We start from the raw sequence: 20,014 nt of genomic DNA on the forward strand, positions 1-20,014 counted from the left end.
AAGCCATTTGAAATTAAGAAATTACATGTTTAGAATATTTTCCCTTTGCTCTAACGTTCCTCAGAGTTCTCTGCTTTGTTGCTCTGTTGTAGCTCATGTGGGAAGTTTGCTGTGTGCATCACAGATCATAGCATGCCCTCTGAGCTGGCAGTTTTATCTTAAAAGGAGGAATGCAGAGGCCTGAGTTGAGTATTCATAGTTTCTTTTCTCATGTGAGTCTCCCACGGGGGAGAAGTGCTTTGGAGAAGTGGGGGATGGGAGAATGAATCCTCTTTTACTTCTTTTATGGAAGTCACTTATATATTAAGACGAGGGATCCGGTATAATACACACAGTTCAGGCACACTGGTTGTGTAGGGAAGGGAGAAGAATGGGTTATGTAACCAGTACATTACTTGCTCCGTAGTCGAGCTTCTCAATACTTACAGGCATCTTCTGTGCCATGCTTCTAAACTCAGGGTCTTGTACTTCTTAACTTGCTAGTTTAAAGTTAAAGCAGGGTTTTCAACCTGTGGGCCTGGACCCCTTTGGGTTTGAATGACCCTTTCATAGGGGTCACATATTAGATATCCTGCTCATGAAATATTTACATTATGATTCATAACAGTAGCAAAATTACAGTTATGAAGTAGCAATGAAAATCACTTTATGGTTGTGGGTCACCACTCCATGAGGAACTGTTAAAGAGCTGCAGCATGAGGAAGGCTGAGAACCACTGACTTAAAGAGAGAATGTGTTTTGCAGACTTTTGGACCTCACTGGTTATTTGAGTATCTTTCTATTTTTTATGAATAACTTAGGAACAAATTATGGCAATGTGTGAGTTTCTAAGCTTGTTTTGGAAGATGCTGTGTGCTAATTTCTCTAAGCTGTATCTGTAGTAGCTTTTGATTAATAACAAAACCCTTGAGGATTCAGTGGCAGAAAGCAGCAGTTGCTCATGATTGCTTACACATCTGTCAGTGAGCGGCTGTGGGTGGAGCCTGGCAGGGTGGTGGGGCTGAATTGTCAAAGCTTGTTCAAATGTCTCTCTAGTAGCTGTGACTAGTTGGGGTAGTTCTACTTCCTATCTTTAACGCTCTTGTTGGCCCTAGTAGGGTCTCCTGGGGTGGATTTTCCCATAGAGATAGAAGGAGCAGATGCCCACAGAAGCACCTAAGCTCTCTCCCCTTCTCAGTTGGATGTGAATATGTGTGTGTGTGTGTGTGTGTGTGTGTGTGTGAGGGCGGGGTCTGTGAGTAAGAGTGTTGGGGTGATATTTAGGACTGCACACACAACTGATACTTTCTGAAATCTTTGATAGTTAAGAGTCTCAAAAAACAAAAACAAAAACATGTTTACCTCTACGCCAGGCAGTGCTGGCACACACTTTTAATCCCAGTACTTGGGAGGCAGAAGCAGGTGGATTTCTGAGTTCGAGGCCAGCCTGGTCTACACAGTGAGTTCCAGGACAGCCAGGGCTACACAGAGAAACCTTGTCTCGAAAACCAAAACAACAAAAAAAAGGAGTCTCTGCATTGGCTTGTGCCATTGAAGGAAAAAGAGGCTTCTATGACCAAGGTTGAGAAGAACACTGTCCCTGTGTCTCAACATAAATGTTTAAAAGGCAGTTTGAGAGCTGGAGAGATGGCGTAGAGCTTAAGAGTAATGGCTGCCCTCCATAGATCCTGAGTTCAATTCCCAGCAACCACATGGTGGCTCACAACCATCTGTAATGGGATCTGGTAACTTCTTCTGACCTGCAGGCATGCATGCATGCAGAATGCTGTATGCATAATAATTAATTTTTAAAAATGCAGTTTGACAACATGTCCACTTAGCAAGGGGCACTATTAGTAACCTCTCCCTCCTGATCAGCGATCTCCCCAGCCGTGTGGGTTGGCTAGGTTTACAGTACCAAGACCATGGTTGCTGTGGCAGCTCCTACTGGTTGCAGAGGCTGCAGAGGCTGAGGTGAGGGGGATCATGAGAGTTTAAGTTCAGTCTGACAGTGACAGGCGTAAATCCCCTCCTGCAGAACAGTGTGCTACCTCCAGCAGGCAGCCTGCTGTGGCACTGGGCAGCAGGTCTTGTCTGGCAGGTCCACGGTGTGTGTGATCCACAGCCAGGCAAGGTTGCTGATTATTTTTCTCCCAGTCCTGTCCTATTATTTCTTAATAGGGGTAAAGCATTAGTGGCTTAATTCATCAGATCCCTTTATCCTATAATAAAGGTGATATTTTAAAACGTCAGATCTATAGTTCTCTTTGGCATTTGAGATAAAAAATATGAGATGCAGCTGTCAGTGTCTGAAATGTCGGGCACGCCTCACCTTTCTTTCGTGCTTCCTTGGCTGCATCAGCATGAGCCCTGTAAGTGTTATTTGTTGTTAGATGTTTGTACACAAAATTCATCATTACCCACGTGGTCCCCCGAATCTTTGCCCTGTTAGTTTGTCATCATTCTGTGTCCATGTGACTCTCACTGAGATAAGAAAAGCCTATGTTCTTCTGTTCTCCCCCTTCTTTCCCGTCCTTGCCTCAATCTAAATTCAGATTTTCCAGGTGAGCTCTTATATATTACTATGCAGTGGTACAAATTATAAATCATATATTTGTGTCATTATTTTTCTCTTGAAACACTATAGATCAAATTTTTGTTTATCACACTTTATCCAATACAAAACAGTATTGAATGACTACTGCTTCAAATAAATACACCATTAATCGTAAGGAAACTTGCAATTTCAAAAGTGGCTAAATAATGGCAAATAGTTAAAAAATGGCAAATAGTATTAGCAAGACACTGTGTTGTTAGTGTTCTGATCTCAGAGATGTAAAATGTAGGAGAGCATGCCATGAACCAGTGCAGTAGTGGGTGTCAGGAGCTTTGTGAGGGTTAGCAGAATCATGGCCAGTGCTACAGAGGCCTTCCTGGGGTTGACAGCGTTTGAAACATGTCCTCAGAGTTACTCGTTGTTTAGCTGGGCAGGTTGTGAACCAGATGAATAAGAAGCTGCAGACAGGCTTTACCGAGTCAGAAGTCCTACAAATCTTCTGTGATACTTGCGAAGCTGTCGCACGATTGCATCAATGTAAGACTCCCATAATCCACCGGGATCTGAAGGTAAGAACTGGGCAACACGTGTTCTACACTTCCAATTTAAAATGCCCCTTTTTTCCTCCCTGCTCCTGTCCCCTCCCCAAGACGCTGTGTAATTTGCTTACGCGTTATGCCTGCTGTTTATTTTCTGACCTTTCTCACTAGAATATAAGGATCATGAGGCCTTTGGTATTGGTTTGTTTTTGTGTGTGATAGATGCATGTTCTTGAACAGTGCATGGTACATAGCAGAGGTTCACTAACTGTTTACTAAATAAATGAGTGAATGCCTCGTTTGAATGATTAAATATAATGTTATATCTTATGATAAGTAAAGTGTCATTTAGAACATAGGTTGTTGATGGTCATGAAAGCTAAAGTAAACTTTATTAGCATTTTAGTAATGTAAATAAGAATAAAAGCAAAAGACATTGCCAGAGTAATAGTAATTTATTTGGTCCTTAACATATTTCTTTGGTACAGACTGTGTTCTGAGTACTTCAAGTATTCTAACTCAATTTATTTTAACAACAATTCCATGTCATAACTATTATCTTCCCTGTTTTTCTGGTAGAGTGGGAGCAGTTAAGTAAATTGTGCAGTGACATAAACACTAGGAAGCAGCAGTCGGGGCTCTCTCTGAACCTGGGTTGTAGTATTTAGGACACTGGAGTAGTCACAGTTTGTTTTAGTTGTTTTAACTCTGATTTCCAAGTTAAAGTGTAAATTTAAGATGATGGTGTAGGCCGCATCAAAAAAATCTACATTTGAAAATGCCTACTTTCTTAAAAATTTTGAGACTTGATATGGTAGTGCCATCACTGTAAAAAACCTGACCACATGCTTCAGGTTGCAGTTAGAATATTGTATAAAATTGTCAGATGTAATGTATAAGGTGAATATGAAATATGAATGAATTTTGTCTTAGTCTTGAATCTGACCCACATATAAAAAAATAATTTAAAACTAACAGCACGTCTGGTTTTAAGTAGTTTGCATGTGAATATTCAAGCTAAAGAAGTTAGTCAGAAATGGATTTAAAATTTTTCCCACTATTCCTTGTCTGCAGGTGGGCTGAAGTCTAGGGACGGAGAAAAAAGAGAATTTTGACAGCTCCCAGTTGTCCTTCAGAGAGGGAATTTAGGAGGTTAGGATTGAACAGTTTTACAAACCCTTCTGGCCTCCTGAGTTCTGGGTTCATCAGGAATGTCCCACTGCCTGCTCTAGTCCATCTGTCTCTGGCTTAGGTGTTGTCTGTCAGTATATATGTATATATATATGTGTGTGTGGGTGTGTGTGTATTTATATATATACATACATATATATAGTGTATATACATATATATATACACTATGTTGTGTGCACACGCGTGTTTCGTATATATGTACCTAGCACCTGATCCCAGCAGGTTAAAAACAGACAACATTCACTTTGAAAATAGTAATCATTGGTTTTCTTCTCTTAAGGTAGAAAATATTTTGCTAAATGATGCTGGAAATTATGTGCTTTGTGACTTTGGCAGTGCCACTAATAAATTTCTCAATCCTCAAAAAGATGGAGTTAATGTAGTAGAAGAAGAAATTAAAAAGTAAGTTTTTATATAATTTATTTTGTCTCATAGACATTTTGATTAACTTTGAGTCTGTAGCTAGCTACATTAATACAAATGTTATATTATTCCATTTGTAGATTCCTTCAAAATGAAAAGGATTAATATATGAATAGATAGTCTAATAGTCGATAAGTATCATGAATGATTTTTTTTGTCTGTGTGATAAAATTAATAATGAAACATGTAGAATAAACTATAGTGGCTAATAGAACCATTAAGAGAAATATAAGCGATTTAGAAAGATTAATTTTGATATGAGTTCAAATATTTTGCATGTGTGTATACATGCATGTAGGGCCCATGGAGGTCAGAAGAAGGCATTGGATCCTCTGGAACTGGACTTAGAGATGGTTGTGAGCCACCATATTGGTTCTGCGAACTGAACCCTGGTCTTTTGCAAGAGCAAGAAGTGTTCTTAGCCACTGAGTCACCTTTCCATCTCCTTAAGTGACTTGAGTTGAGCGTAGTGTCTGGTGTTTACTGAAATGGGACAGTGGGTGCTTTTGAAGTGTAAATTGCTTGAAACATGTTAGCTGTTAGAGTATGAGTAGTACATGTACCAAAGCTATATAGGAAGAGTGTAAATGCTGAGACTGTATGAAGTCATCTTGCTTTCAGTGGTATATCGCAAAACTTTCTGGAAAAATATCACACATACTTGTAAGAATCTAACTTTTCTATTTTTAGCTTTAGAAAGTAGAACAAACTGCCTTAGAGCACTTCCTGAAGTGACACAGTTGACAGCAGTCTGTCAGAATAGGGTCTTCTCGGTAGGTAGTCTCCTTCATCATAGGTTCTCAGGACGAGGAGCTGCTCAGAGCTGATGTCTGACCCACTTGTTTAATGCAGTTACATAGGCAATAGTGACGAATATTATAGACTGCGTATTTCTACTCAGAAAACAGCTTAGAATGACTTACTAGATTCTACAAGAACAAACCCTCAGTAAACATACCTACATGTCCTGTAGAACACAAGAATAGAAACACTGTATGTTGGCTTTCTAGAATTCATGTCATTAGTTCATTTCACCTTCTCTACCCACTCACTGGTGACTCAAATTTATTTTTCATTGAAACACTTTGGTTTCAACTCAGGATCTGTAACATACTAAGTATGCATATTTACTTTGATCCACACCTGTATTTCTCAATGGATTTGAAAATACTAATAATCATCTGATTTCATTTGAACTGTCCTTTTGTTCAGGCATGTAGTAGGAAGTGATTGCAACAGCTTTTGCCTAACTGATATCTCAGATAAATAAAATTTTGTTCCTTTGTTAAAAACAAACAAACAAACAAACAAAAAAAAAACCTCTTGTGGATGAGTATTTCTGGTGACTCCTTGAGGTCTCAGGGATCTCTGATCTGTTAGATGTTCAATTTGTTGCATTGTGGGATATGGTTAAGGCTCAGTGCATTGTGGGATGTAATTTAGGCCCAGTTAAATTTTATGATGGTTGGAGTATGGCGGGCGAGGTCAGCTCATGAAGAGTTTCTGTCCTCTGCGGCTCAGTTTAGGAGCGGATGGTCTGGTTCTTGCGCTCCCAAGCACTCATTTCAGGGCCCTCTCTGGTTTTGGTTCTGGGATCTAGTGATCAGAGATCTGCTGTCGTGAAGCTTCTGTTCTGGTTCCTCTGCAGTAACACATTGAGACGTCTCACCTGTAAGAGTAGCGTGGAAAAAGTAAGGTGTTAGGATGTTTTGATTAAATTGTCCTTGTAAAATAAACACTTTTAAAAAAGGTTTTGCTGTGATAAAGATTGTCTATTCATACTGTTATGATTTCTGCTATGAGATTTGAATACTACTTGATTAAAAATATCTGTTCCTAGTAGATTTGGGCTTTTTTGTTAATGAATATTGATTTACAGTGTCTTTCAATTCCAAAGAAATTAGGTTGGTATTCATATTAGAACTGTACATAATGTGCATAAGAGAATTATAAAAACTCAGAACATTTACTACTGTGTGTGACTGGGTGCACTAACATCTATAAACCAAACTCATGAGGAAAGAGGTGAAGTTAAATTTTGAGCATGCAGTTCTACTTTTAATATGTGAAAATATTTTGATAAGGAGGCTGTTATAGTTAATTGAATTATTTCATGTAAGTTAACAGAAATTATTTCCAATAGATTGTCATTTAAGTTTTTATTAATAAAGAAATTCAACTTTTATATAATTAGAGATACTATTGCAGTTGCTGAATAAAAGTGTCTATGGATACTTTGTTTCATTTAACTCTTAATAGATTTTAAAAACAGTATCATTTCTGTATATTTCTGAACCCAAAAAGCCTTTTAGATTGTGTTTTAGAGAAGCCTATCTTACCCGTCTTCTTGGTTTTGAATGTATCTCCTTTGTTTAATTCCTGTTGCCAGATACACGACTCTGTCATATAGAGCCCCAGAAATGATCAACCTTTATGGAGGGAAACCGATCACCACCAAGGCTGATATCTGGGTAAGGCTCAAGGCTGTGCTTGGTTGTAGCTGTCTGAGTAGAGCTGCCTGCTGTGCGTCTGCTTCCCAGGGGCCTCCTCTCCTGCAGTCAGGAGCATCTGACTCAGGAGAATGCTGGGATGCCCTTGTTGAAGAGAGGGGATAGGTAGAAGTAATATAGCTGCCACCACAGCCATTTTTAAGGTGTAGATTATAGGTGGATGCTCATACTTTTTGGTTTTAAATGAGTGGAATTTTTGGCTGATGGCAATGTATCTGGATGAATTGTTAAGCAATTACACTATAACTTTCTGGAATATTTTATGTTTTTTGAATGGAAACTAACACAAACTTTTTCTAATTCTAAACATGTCATTAACTACTCTTTTATTGAAGGTCCTTATTTGGTATATTTTTACTTGGATTTAATTAAACCAATAGATAGTATTAGTGTATAGAAAAAAAACCTGCTTAGAATCTCACATCTCTTTCAAACTTGTAAGTAAAATACGTTTTGGATTGTATGTAATAGTCTTAAGAAACTATCTTAAACTCTGAATGCATTAAACTATAACTGTTGGTTACATTTGCACGAGCATATTATTAGAGTACATTTAAAAAATAATTGCAGAACTTACAAAAGAAATAGTTTTTTTTTTTTTCATTTCATTAAAAAATTACCTATTTTATTGTAAGGCCACATGTCACAGTGTGTGAGTGGGGTCACAGGACAACTTTTAGAGGTTGGTTTTCTCCTTAGAACTTGGATTCCAAGCATCCCAGTCAGGCGTCCAGGGTTAGCAGTGAGAGCTTCCCTGCTTGAGTTACCTTGCGGGCTACACATGTGTAAGTGTCAGCCAGTGCCTGTCTGCTTGCCGGCTACCCTAGCCTGCTCCCTCCTGGATTTGGGAAGCCATAGAGAGCTCATGAAAGAGATGGACAGTCTTGTGAAGTGGTCAGGTCTTTGGGATCTTCTCATCTGCTTATTGCAACACATTTATTTATTTATTTATTTATTTATTCATTCATTTTTTGGGCCAGTGATTCTTAGGGTAGTTGAGTTTTAAGATTATACCAAATTGGAAGAAAATTTGTTTTAATTATTTTGACATTGTGCCAGGTCCTATGATTGAGTTAAATTTCCTGTCCTTGACATTAACATTGGATTGATTTGATAACTTATAGAAATGTTGATGGTTATGTATGATACAGAAAGCAGAATGGGTTGAAAATTAATCTATAAAGTAGAATTATGACAGGAAGTGACTGTAGCGATTTTTTTCTGGCCTACCTGTGTGGCTCCTCTCAGTTCCATGGCACCTGAGCGGCTTCACTGCTTCTTTGAAACCAATGGGTGTTTTTGTTTGTTTGTTTGTTTTTGTTTTTGTTTTTTTTTTCCCTAGAGCACAAAGTGATTATCTGGTATCTTACTCAAAGTATGGGATCGTTCTTCATTTGTCACTTTAAAAACAAGGGTTAGTATATGTGTAAATAAGTACATAAAGATTTAAAAGAACAAGAGAGTCAACCTAGTGTCTGTTTCCATGTCCATGGGGACTGTCCGACGCTTGTTGCTTAGCGCAAATCGAACAGAACCACTACATTTCAGGTGTGAGTCTACTCAGTTTGATTAAAACTTGTATTTGCTGGTTCTGTTTCAAGAAAATATGCCAATTAAAAGAATCACAGTGTTCAGGTGAAGTAGTCCTATAACATTTTATATTTTGGCAAAAACGTTTTTCCCTTGAGAGTTTCCCTTGTAGGTTATTTTTACTCTGACATCTAGGATGCTGAATAGAAATGCTACATTAGCTTGTCATGAGGAAGATGGAACATGACGATGGCCTTCAAAACCAGCCTGCTCCATCCTTCTTTAATGCCCGAGAGCATCTGATGGAGACATCTTCTCAGATGTAGCTGTGTCAAGTTGGCAGTACTAATTAGGGCAGTGCCAAGTAGATACTGTTTCATCCAAAAGGAACCAGCCTGGTTTATTTTTGTTACCCCTGATACAGAGAACAGCTTATCTAACTGGTCACAGATGCAGCAGAGAAACATCATACTAAATACTTTTAAAACAACATTAAACATTTTACTTGGCTAAGTAGTAATTTGATCTAAAGTAGGAAGGTCTACCTTGTTGGTGTGAAGTGGCCTGTGTAGCTTTGGGTTTCTTGGTGGTGGTGCTGAGGGCTGTGCTCTGACCGGCCTTGAGTATTTAAGTGAGTGGGCTGCCACTTAGGTCCAGTTCCAGCTCTGCCCTGGGCTGTTTTGTGTTCTGTGGTTGGATGCTGAGCACTAATGATGTTCCCATGTCTTTGTTTTGCAGGCCTTGGGATGTTTACTGTATAAACTTTGTTTCTTCACTCTTCCTTTTGGTGAGAGTCAGGTTGCTATCTGTGATGGCAGCTTCACCATCCCAGACAATTCTCGCTACTCCCACAACGTGCATTGCTTGATTAGTAAGTATTTGGGAAGATGTATTAATAGTGTGTTTTTTTCAGATACTGTACTTTAGTGCCTGCTGTTTATATTCTTTCTTAAATCTACATTTTTCATTTCATATAATTTTATAAACTAGAGTAAAGATATTTTTAAAAAATGGCTATATTACCTCTATAGAAGAGAAAACGATCTAATTACTAACGAGTACAAGAATATTCTTAACCTTCTAGATAAGATTTTCGTAGCACATGGCAGCAATGACATTATTAAGGCAGACAGAATTGCTGGGGACGCTTATAATAACCTTTAATTGTTCAGGTTTTGTATCGTTGAAACCAGATATCCACGTAGTTAATAAATAACCAGATTCCCTTTCCTTCATAAGGGCCTTTGCTTCCTTTTATAAAGAGACTATAATTTAACATCTTGTACATGTAGATTGTAAATTTCCGAGAACAATCTCTGAGAGGAGGGCCGGCTGTTGAACAGTAAACACTGTTGGGGCAGTACTCACACAGCTCCCTCTGCTCTGACTAAGGTGTCCTTAGCACTGCAGCTTTGTTTTCTGCACTTTAAACACACACTTGTAGCCTCTGTGGCACAGAACAGAGTATACATATGATAAAGATAGCATTTAAACTTAGCAAAGAAAATAGTTGGAAATAGATCATTTTCTTAGCCATTTGTGAACAACAATAGAGCTAAGTCTTCCATTTTTTTCTGTTAAAACATCACATAAATAAAATATTTAAATGTAAAGAATAGAATATATGCTGAAAGAAAATAGGCATGGATTTAATCATATGCCTAGAATATAGAAAATGTAAGTGGCCAACCCCAGGAGTTATAAAACGTAGAGCCCAGTGACATAAACTTTTCTGCCTTGAACTCTGTCCATCTGGCTTGGGTGTTGTGGCAAATACCTGCAATTGTAGCGATGGGGAGGCAGATGCAGGAGAATACAGCAAGGGCCTGGTCACTTTGAGTTACAGTAGGAAGATTGTCTCAATAAAGCCAAGGGCTGGGTACATATGGCTTAGGGGTAGAATGCTGGCCTAGTAGGCACATGGCTTTGGGTTCCTTCTTGATGAGTATTTGAGAAGTGGCCAGTGTTCTAATGCATGGCTTTCTATAAACCAAGGAGAAGGGCTCCAAGGAAAATACTGGTCATGATGTCCAAGAGAAAGGGACATAAATGATGCAGCGTGACTTGGAAACTTTTAAAGCACAGAATTTCTATGGTACAGATTTGCTCAAAGATACTGGAATTTGGGGAATTATATCATCTTGATAAAGTATTTTGTGTCATCCAGAATGGGAGCCCGAATAATGGAGAAGTGCGAAAAGGAAACAGCTGAAGCTTGGCTTTGCGCTGCCAGTGTGAACACTTAATTATGAGAGCATGTAATGCATATGTGTGTACATGTGTGCACACATGCGTGTGTGTGTGTGTGTGAACATGTGTGAGTATGCTTGTGGGCTGTGCTCCTGCATGACTTGGTCCTAGAATCCTGAGTGGGGTAAGGAGGGAATGAAGAAGCCAGACATCCATAGGGAAAGCTAGGACCCAGTGGTGTGGACTCTGATGGAGAAGCCTCAGCACTCCAAGCTCACTGAACAAGGAGGCAGTCTTCATTGCCTTAAGCACTGGTCCAGGGGTGGTGAGAAGAAGCTACAGTGCACGTTTCCTGGACACACCTTCAGTATTTTCACTTTGCCCTGAGGAGGCTGTGCCATCCCTCCAAGCCTCACCTGAAGACAGCTTTGCCACTCTCATGGGGCTGAGGCAGTGGGGTTCTTGACGTGGCAAATTCATTACTACAGCGAGACTCAGGGATGCAGGGCATCAGCACTCTTGGAAATACTGTGATACGTATTTCTTTAGGATGCCACTTGCTCTCTGCCCTTGCTCTTAGGGTTTTGTTTGCAGAGAGCTCCACGTCTGTTCTGTAGCTCTTCATACCTGTGTAATGGTGTCAGCTCTCGACATGAGTCTCCGTGGTTAAGCACCTGGCAGCATTGCTTGTGTGTGTTTCCCGATCTGTGCCAGCACCAAGTCAAATTGGAGCTGCCTGTCTGGGCAGTCAAAGTCCTCCTCCTAGGTCCCCACGAATAGGCTTGTCAGGCTCTAATGCTCCAGCCTTATTTTTTCAACAGGAGTTCTACTTTAGTGCACTATTTTGTAAAATGATTTTTAAATCAGCAGACATAATTCCATGTATATTTGAGTAAATATTAAACTCTTAACCTTCTCTCTCTTATATAATAATGTTCTCAAAAAGTTTAGATCAATAGAAGCATAACGGAATCCCTACTAACCATAATGCTCAAAGGTTAGAATATGGGCTTCAGTTGCTATGTTCTCTGGCTAATTGAGTCCTAGTGTTTTGTTGCAGACAATTTTCTATATCATTGTAGCTATAGCTGTTTTCTTGCTGAGTGTAATGTTTGAGTAATAATTGAACGTGCAGCTTTGTAGGAGTCTTGAAGTGTCTGAAGGCTCAGAATGTTCTCATTGACCAGTTCTGTGTGGGAAATGGAGCAGCTCACACATTGAAGAGTGATTTTATTCCTAAGGATTCCTGAGTTTCTCTGTGTTTATGTGTGACACCCATATGTGTGTGGGAATGTGTTTGTGTAGTGCTGTGGTAAGCATGATAATGCTATTGATAATTTTAGGTTCAATTAGAGTTTAATTAATTGCTAGTTTACCGTGTTCCATATGCTTCTTGTATTTGACCATAAATATGAGCATTTAAGTTTCTGCTCTCCATTTGATTGTGCCAGAAATGAAAAATATCAGATAAACTAAAAACATTCAAGTACATTTGGAATTATACTACACCTATGAGTTTTAAAGCAGGCTAGTGGGATGGCCCAGTGGGTAAAAGTGCTTGCTGAGCGGATTCAGTGCTGCCAGAGCTATATGCAGGAACCACCGTGGCGGGAGACAGCTGAGTCCTTCCAGTTGACCCCTGACCTCCACAGTGCATGCTCACAAACCCACAGACACACCAATCAACAGTTGTAAGTCTTAATAGTTTACCTCCTTGTCAAAAATTTTATAGTTGTTATTTTTAAAATGCTGTAATAAAGTACAGAGTTTGAAAAACTAGCATTTACTTACTTATAATGTAATGCTAAAAACCTATTTGAATTCTTTGAATTCTCTTGTTTATACCTTTCACATAAGCCTTGCCTGCTTCTCATTGTCATATTAAGTTGTCTCTGTGTTTATAAAAGGCAGTTAGTGTTTTCATTGCTTTAAACTGAGTCCTGCATTCAGAAAACCGAGTGTTGTGTAGCTGTGCTTTCATGGTTTTTGAATTTCAAAGTTTTCAGTGCTAAATTTGATTCATTCAGTACATAATACTTTTACATAATTAATTGTAGTACTAATGCTATTTATATCCATTTGATGTCACTCAGAATGTTTGAATTAATTAATCACGAGGTAATAGCCAGATTGCTAAAGCTGTGTAGTTTTGCGGTTATGTCGGTATTTGGATATACTCCTGTTAGCAGTAATCCAGAAGGAGAGGTTGTGACTGTGTATTCGTGATAAAGCTGCTTTATTAGTCTTATCTTTCTTTCCTGTAGACTTTCCTTAAAAGCAGCAATTTTCATTTGATTTCTGTTAAATCCATGATGCTGTTGCTGTGAGAGTGGGAGTGAGCACTTTTATTTTTGAATCTAAGAGGTGAAAAAATGGCCAACAACGGAGAATGAGAAACATCAGTAACCCCAACCTCTATTCCTTCTCTTAACCCTTATTCTTACCCTAGCACTAACACTAACCGGAGCCCTATCCCTCACTCTTACCTTAACCCGAACCCTAAGCCTAACTCTTACCCTTACCTAAAAACTATCCCTACCCCTACCTCTACCCTACCCTTACCCCAACCCCTACTCCTACCCCAAAACCAAACCCCACCACTACTTTTATCCCTATGCCTGCCCCTGCCCTACCCCCAACTCCACACCTACACCTAACCCTACCCCCTCTTAATCTTTCCCTTGCCTCAGCCTTACCCTGACCCTACCTGGGTAGTTATGGAGATAGACGGGGCCTGCTTACTTTACTGTCAGCTTCTGTCTCTTAAAGTGAGTCATGGACATACAGATGTGTAGCAGGGGTTAGTAAAACCTGTGGAGCCCACCCATCAGACTCAGGTTTACCTGCAGTTGCTTATTTGCTATAGAACGTTAGGTACCTCCACCTGTTTCAGAGGCTCACGCACAAATGATTGAAGAAGGCAGGACTGAGAGGGAGGGTGGAGGGACGGTTTAAGTGCAGTACTCGCTGTGAGATTCTGAGAGGCAGTTGAGAAGTACCACCTCTGAGTTCTGGTGGGAGCTTGTGAGTAAGTGTGGCTGCCCTCCCTTCCCTGCTGCGGTCCTCCCACTGAACAGCCACCATTACAACTGTGACTTTGTGTCACACTTGGTCCTGAGGGTGTACTCTGCACATCTCTATAGGTGCTTCGGGGCACAACCTACACCTTTGTGGTGACTCTCCTGAAGGCATGCCGTACACTTCATACATTCCAGAATATCCTAGTCCAGCTAGGAAGGTTCTCTGTCCCACCTCGTCTGCACCGTGATGTCTGTACCATAGAGCTTTGTTTCTCTGGCTTTTGGTTCACAAGCTGCTTGCTGTCGTGTGGTTCTGGCACTCAGCTCTTTTATTCCAATTAAATTAATTTTAGCTCCTGTGTCGTGGAAAGCTGGAGTTGTCTTAATTCTCCTAACTGTATTATGGGAATTAAGCAGTATACACACAGAATAGTCTATTTTTCCCTGTGTCCCACTGTATTATGGGAATTAAGCAGTATACACACAGAATAGTCTATTTTTCCCTGTGTCCCACTGTATTATGGGAATTAAGCAGTATACACACAGAATAGTCTATTTTTCCCTGTGTCCCACTTGTCTTCAGAGGTTATTAGCGCATGTCTACTCTTGTTTTATCTCTGCACTCACCTGTTCTCTCACATAGTTTTGGGAAAAATACCTCAGACACATTAATACACCTTTGAAAGTAAACCAAGTGTAAGATAGGACTTCCCTGAGGATGCTCACTCATTGGTGCTGGGTTATCAGCTGGCAGTTAAAGGCTCTGTCATTAACTTGTAGGACACTCATCAGGACTGTCACACATGTAGTTTCCTGGCATATTTATAGTGCCACTTACTGTCCTACTTATAGTTGAGTATATATATATTCAGTTGTTAAATTTGATCAGTAGTAAATAGAGTTAGATTTAGAATAATATACCTCACATGTAAATATCCTTATTAATCTACATGGGTTGACAGATGCATAAAATAAAAGTGCTTATAATATAGTTTCAAAATTATGGTTTCTCAGAAAAAGCTTCAAAATGAACAGTGAAGTTGTTCTTTTCAGTATATTACTATATTACTGTAATACATGGAGTTCACTGGGAGGGAAAACTTCATGGAAAGAGAAAATCAGTATGTTCTAGGCAGGAAGACTCAGATTTCTAACAAGGCATTTCCTCTTTATGTTTGTGAAGCTGTTGGATGAGAGCTGCTGCAGGGCTTAGGTTTGTCTAGGTGGAGGCATGGATTTCACTCCATGAGACTTGACTACTGTGGTCCTGGCTGAGGTCTACTGTGACTGACTGCAGAGCCCTCACTCTCCCTGCTGCTGTGGGGATATGGAAGGGTGCTTGCTGTCCTTTCCTCTCGCAGATGTGTATGAAGCCCAGCTGCTTGATGAGCGCTTTGTGATGAGAAGTGTGTGGAAATGAGCCAGAAGTGTCGCTGGTTTCATCAGGAACTATGGAAGTGCTGAGACCCCATCCCAGGGTGTGCTAGGCGCTTTTGTCAGTAGAAGGGTCACCCAAGGGTGATGCGAGAGATTGTGTTTCTCCAAGGCTAACATTTGGAAAAAATGTTTTTTTTTTTTTGTTTTTTTTTTTTTTTTGTAAATAGGTGTGGGTGAGAGTTGTGATAACCCACATTATTCTTTTACTTCGAGAATGTAGTGTAATTTCTGTGTTCTCTGCCTTTGCTCCTCAAAGCACTGCCACCTCTGTTTCTTAATCTATTCCTTCCCCAGAAAGCACATTTCTTATAGAGTATGTGATTCAGTTGTGGACTAGGATTTAAGACATTTTAGACATAGGCAAGCTATTTGGAAATTAAAGATACCATTCTCTCTAATTATGTATTTGTTTGTTTTACCATTAATTTATTTATTCACTTTACATCCCAATCATGGACCACCCCCCTCACTCAGTCCCTCCCTGCCGTCTTCTCTGAGAGGGCGCAGCCCCCTCTACATACCAACCCTCTTTGCCACTGAGGGCAGATAAGGCAGCCCAGTTAGGGGAGCAGGATCCACAGGCAGTCAACAGAGTCAGGGACAGACCCTGCTCCAGTTGTTCAAGACCCATGTGAAGACCAGTCTGCTACATATGTGCAGGGAGCATAGGTTCAGCCCATGCCTCTTCTTTCATTTGTGGTTCAGTCTCTGGGAGCCCCCAAAGATCTACGTTATGGTTAAGTCCCAGCATTGAACTGGACTAAAGCTGGGAACCTTGTACTTACAGCATGCAGTAACCCAGGGAGTACATTTTACAGCTCTATTTCTTAAAGAGTTCAAGATTATATATTATTTAAATTAAACTCTTAATGATTTCATATTGAATTTTTCTTTTTTACTATTTCAGTGTCGAGTAATTTCCATTTAAAAACATCTAGAGATTTTTTTAAAAAAGGCTCTTTTTCTCCCTGTGGATTTTACTAATGATTATTAGTCATCTCATTATTTGGAGTTTAAATCCGGGGGCTGGTGAGTTGGTTCAGTGCAGACAGACACTTGTTGGGTGCAGAAGCCTCGAGACCTGAGTTTGATCCCTGGAGTATATGCAGGTGTGGAAGGAGGGACCACTGCACAGAGTGGTGTCCTGACAGCCGCATACGTGCATTGACACATACCCCACCACACACACATCCATCAGTCCATAAACTAAAACAGCAACAAGAAGCCAGAGATGCAGCCATGACTGCATTGGATAAAGTCGCCATCTTTACTGCGGAGTGAGAGCATTTCATCTGAAAGTTCTAAACCCATGATGTTCCAAAACCTGAAATGGTGGGTGTGGATTTGATGTCGTGTGGAGAGCCTCACATCTAATATCATGACCAGTTGTGAAAATGCAGGTGCCTTAATATCACTGTGTAAGATTCCTTCAGGATCTGTGTATGTGAGTCTGAAGGCTGTGCTTACGTGCTCTAGAGAGAGAATTTCCTGATAGAGTATTGGCTAGAGCACACAGTACAGTCCGCCCCACTTCTCTTTACTTCTCTTTACTGCCTTCAGCCAGCATGACACACAAGCATCACAGGCTTCCGTCAGAATGCTTGAAGCCCGTTCTTTGTAGAAATGGAAGAAGCATTTCTTGGATGAAGGGAGGTGTCTGAGGAAGCGCGTTCTCTACCACAGTGCTCTCCTCACTCTGCAGAGCTTCTCAGCTAAACTGAATTTAGAAATTATGTCCCAGGTCTCTGTTGGAGGACTGTGAGATGTGATCTGCTGTCACCACAAGTCCTTTAAGGATGCTAACACTTAAGCCGTCTTTAACGAGATTTGAAGGGAATTTTATCTGCCTTTGTATCAGAAGAAATGATTTACCTCATGGCATCTGTATTGTAGATGCTGTAATTCACGTAACAGGCAGGATTGTGTTAGTCTGTGCTGGCAGAAACCGAATTTGGAGCCTACATTTATAGTGAGATAGCTTGTTTCCTCATTATCTGTCCTGCCTTTCCATTATTCTTGCTTTCTCATATATTTGAAAACACTTTATGCTTTCTGTATGCCAAATTGAGAGTTTATAGGAATAAATATTTACTATCAAAGTTAAATTTTGATTTTGATGTTTCTTGTAACTTGGTTGTCTTTACATAATCTCAATAAATACTGCTAAAGTATGTTAAAATATATTTTACTTTGTTAAATTAATTTTATTGCTGTTTTTAAAACATTTAATATTTTTGGCATTAAGATATAATTTATCATAGAAGATAAAGGTACCTTATAGATCTCTCAGCTCTTTTTGTTTGTGAGAGTTAAATATAAACTAATAAATATTTAAATTAAATATTTTTAGCTATTTTAGTCTAATAATGATACTAAGACTGTAAATAACAAACTATATATTGTATTTATTAGGTTTAAAATCACATAAGTCATATTACACGGATAATTTTGTGTTTTTAGAATCAAACTCATCATTTTGAGCCCCATGCTAGGCTTTGCCTGGTGCTGCTGTTTCTTCTTCTTTGTTGGAGGCATGAGGTGTACAGGGAGTTGAGTCCATTTTGACCTGTAGCTTCGTCTTAGTGCTGTGAACTTAAGACACTCATTGTTTCACTAGTAACCTTGAGGGTTGCTCAAATAAATTTTAATTTCAAACACATTTAACATAATTTAAGCATTAAGTACTTAAGTGTAGTAAAGTAGAAACTAGCCATGGAGGTGTCCACACAACTAAATTCTTTAGTTACAGAATTGAACATAAATTTCAACCCTGCCGGGTGTGGTGGTGCACACCTTTAATCCCAGCACTCGGGAGTCAGAGGCAGGCGGATTTCTGAGTTCTGGGCCAGCCTGGTCTACAGAGTGAGTTCCAGGACAGCCAGGGCTACTCAGAGAAACCCTGTCTCGAAAAACCAACGCCCCCCCCCAAAAAAATTCAACCCTGTGATATTTAAAATAGAAGCCATCCAGAAATAGATAAATAGTAGTGAATGGTCACTGGGACTTGAGGCAGTGCTGTAAGGTCAGTGTAAGTATGTTACTAGTGCTTTCTAAAACTGCTCTGATGACTGACTGTGATCCATGAAGTTAGTGTGTCAACCATGGATTTTGAAACCCTCTGCTGCCCTGCTAATCAAGTAAGATAGTTTAAAATGAAGGTGTTTTGGGTAACAGGTAACTCTAAAGGGAAATGTTTTAGGGGACCTCTTCACCTCCTCACTGTGACTCCTGGGCTTTCTTAAGTAATTAGGTATTCTCTAAGTTCAAAGGTTTTGTGTTCTTAATTCACTTTTTGTGGGTGTCTTAGTCAGGGTTTCTATTCCTGCACAAGACATCATGACCAAGAAGCAAGTTGGGGAGGAAAGGATTTATTCAGCTTACATTTTCATACTGCTGTTTATTACCAAACAAGTCAGGACTGGAACTCAAGCAGGTCAGGAAGCAGGAGCTGATGCAGAGGCCGTGTGCTGCAGACTACCAGCCCAGGGATGGCACCACCCATAAGGGCCCCTTCCCCCTCGATCACTAATTGAGAAAATGCCCCACAGCTGGATGTCATGGAGGCATTTCCTTACCTGAAGCTCCTTTCTCTGTGATAACTCCAGCTTGTGTCAAGTTGGGGGTCATGTTTTCAAGAGTTTAATGTCTGCTACCTCTCTGGCATAGAGATGGTCTGTGACTGCCTCTATAGTGCATTCATGGCGACAAGTTTGCTTTTAGAAAAAGTTTCTGCCATTTTCTCTAAGCATTACCAAAGTCGGCTAGAATCAAGGGATTGTGGACTAGCAAACCCCCTTCCATAATGTGTCTCTCTGTAGTATTTGTCTTCAGTTAAACAGCTTACTGTTTGATCTTTTATTACAGGGTTCATGCTTGAACCAGACCCCGAGCGCAGACCTGACATATTTCAAGTATCTTACTTTGCGTTTAAATTTGCCAAAAAGGATTGTCCGGTCTCCAACATCAATGTAAGTAGTTTTTCAAATAGGTAAGACTTTAAAATCCATTTTAATTGTGTGTGTATGCGAGCATGCATGCTCTGAGAGCTACCTGTTTCTTGACAAGTGGTCCTGATGGTGTTATGCTGTTTTTGTATGAAGCCTCATTTCTTAGACTTTGCTCAGGTATTTTGGAGAACGTCAGCAGGATATATCCATTTTGCACTGTGCAGAGAAGCACAACATGGCACATGTCAGTCACAGAGCATAAGCTGTTATTAATGTATTTGATAGCAGGGTTTTAAGTGTTTTGTTTTTGTTTTTTTAACCAAAAGGTGTGGTCAAATAGTATGCAGATACTAAGTCCAGTGTTAAATAAAAAAAAAAGGGGGGGGGCTTTGAAGTGTAAATAGCAGAGGCATTGTAAAGGGAGAGACCTGACTTCAGTTATGTTTATCAGTAGCTGCGTTTATATCTTTATGGTGGCAAATCCTCTTGTCCTCCTGCTGTAAAATTATGGTAGCAATTATAATGATTAATGTGTAGTCCAGTAGCCGAGGCTAGGCCAAGTAAGACACTCATTTGGGGATGACTGATTTTACTCAAAGATTTTGATTTTTCTCTCTCTTTTTGCATGCTTCCTTCCTTCCTTGCCTGCCTGCCTGCTTTCTTTCCCCCTCCTATTTTTTAAATTTAGGTT

General features: G+C 39.8%; 1 protein-coding gene across 4 annotated transcripts in view; it reads left to right on the top strand.

Annotated features, from left to right (window-relative positions):
• Window positions 1-20,014, top strand: part of Bmp2k (BMP2 inducible kinase) — a 98,213-nt gene that overhangs the window by 38,233 nt on the left and 39,966 nt on the right. For all 4 annotated transcript variants that reach the window (XM_021164002.2, XM_085836888.1, XM_085836890.1 and 1 more), the window contains exons 4-8: window positions 2,963-3,105; window positions 4,547-4,668; window positions 7,079-7,160; window positions 9,468-9,600; window positions 19,241-19,344. In XM_021164002.2, the coding sequence (XP_021019661.1) occupies window positions 2,963-3,105; window positions 4,547-4,668; window positions 7,079-7,160; window positions 9,468-9,600; window positions 19,241-19,344 (584 nt within the window). The remainder of the gene's footprint in view (window positions 1-2,962; window positions 3,106-4,546; window positions 4,669-7,078; window positions 7,161-9,467; window positions 9,601-19,240; window positions 19,345-20,014) is intronic.

The sequence above is a fragment of the Mus caroli genome, unplaced genomic scaffold, assembly GCF_978045245.1.
Source record: "Mus caroli unplaced genomic scaffold, Mus_caroli_1 scaffold_4, whole genome shotgun sequence".
Taxonomy (NCBI): domain Eukaryota; kingdom Metazoa; phylum Chordata; class Mammalia; order Rodentia; family Muridae; genus Mus; species Mus caroli.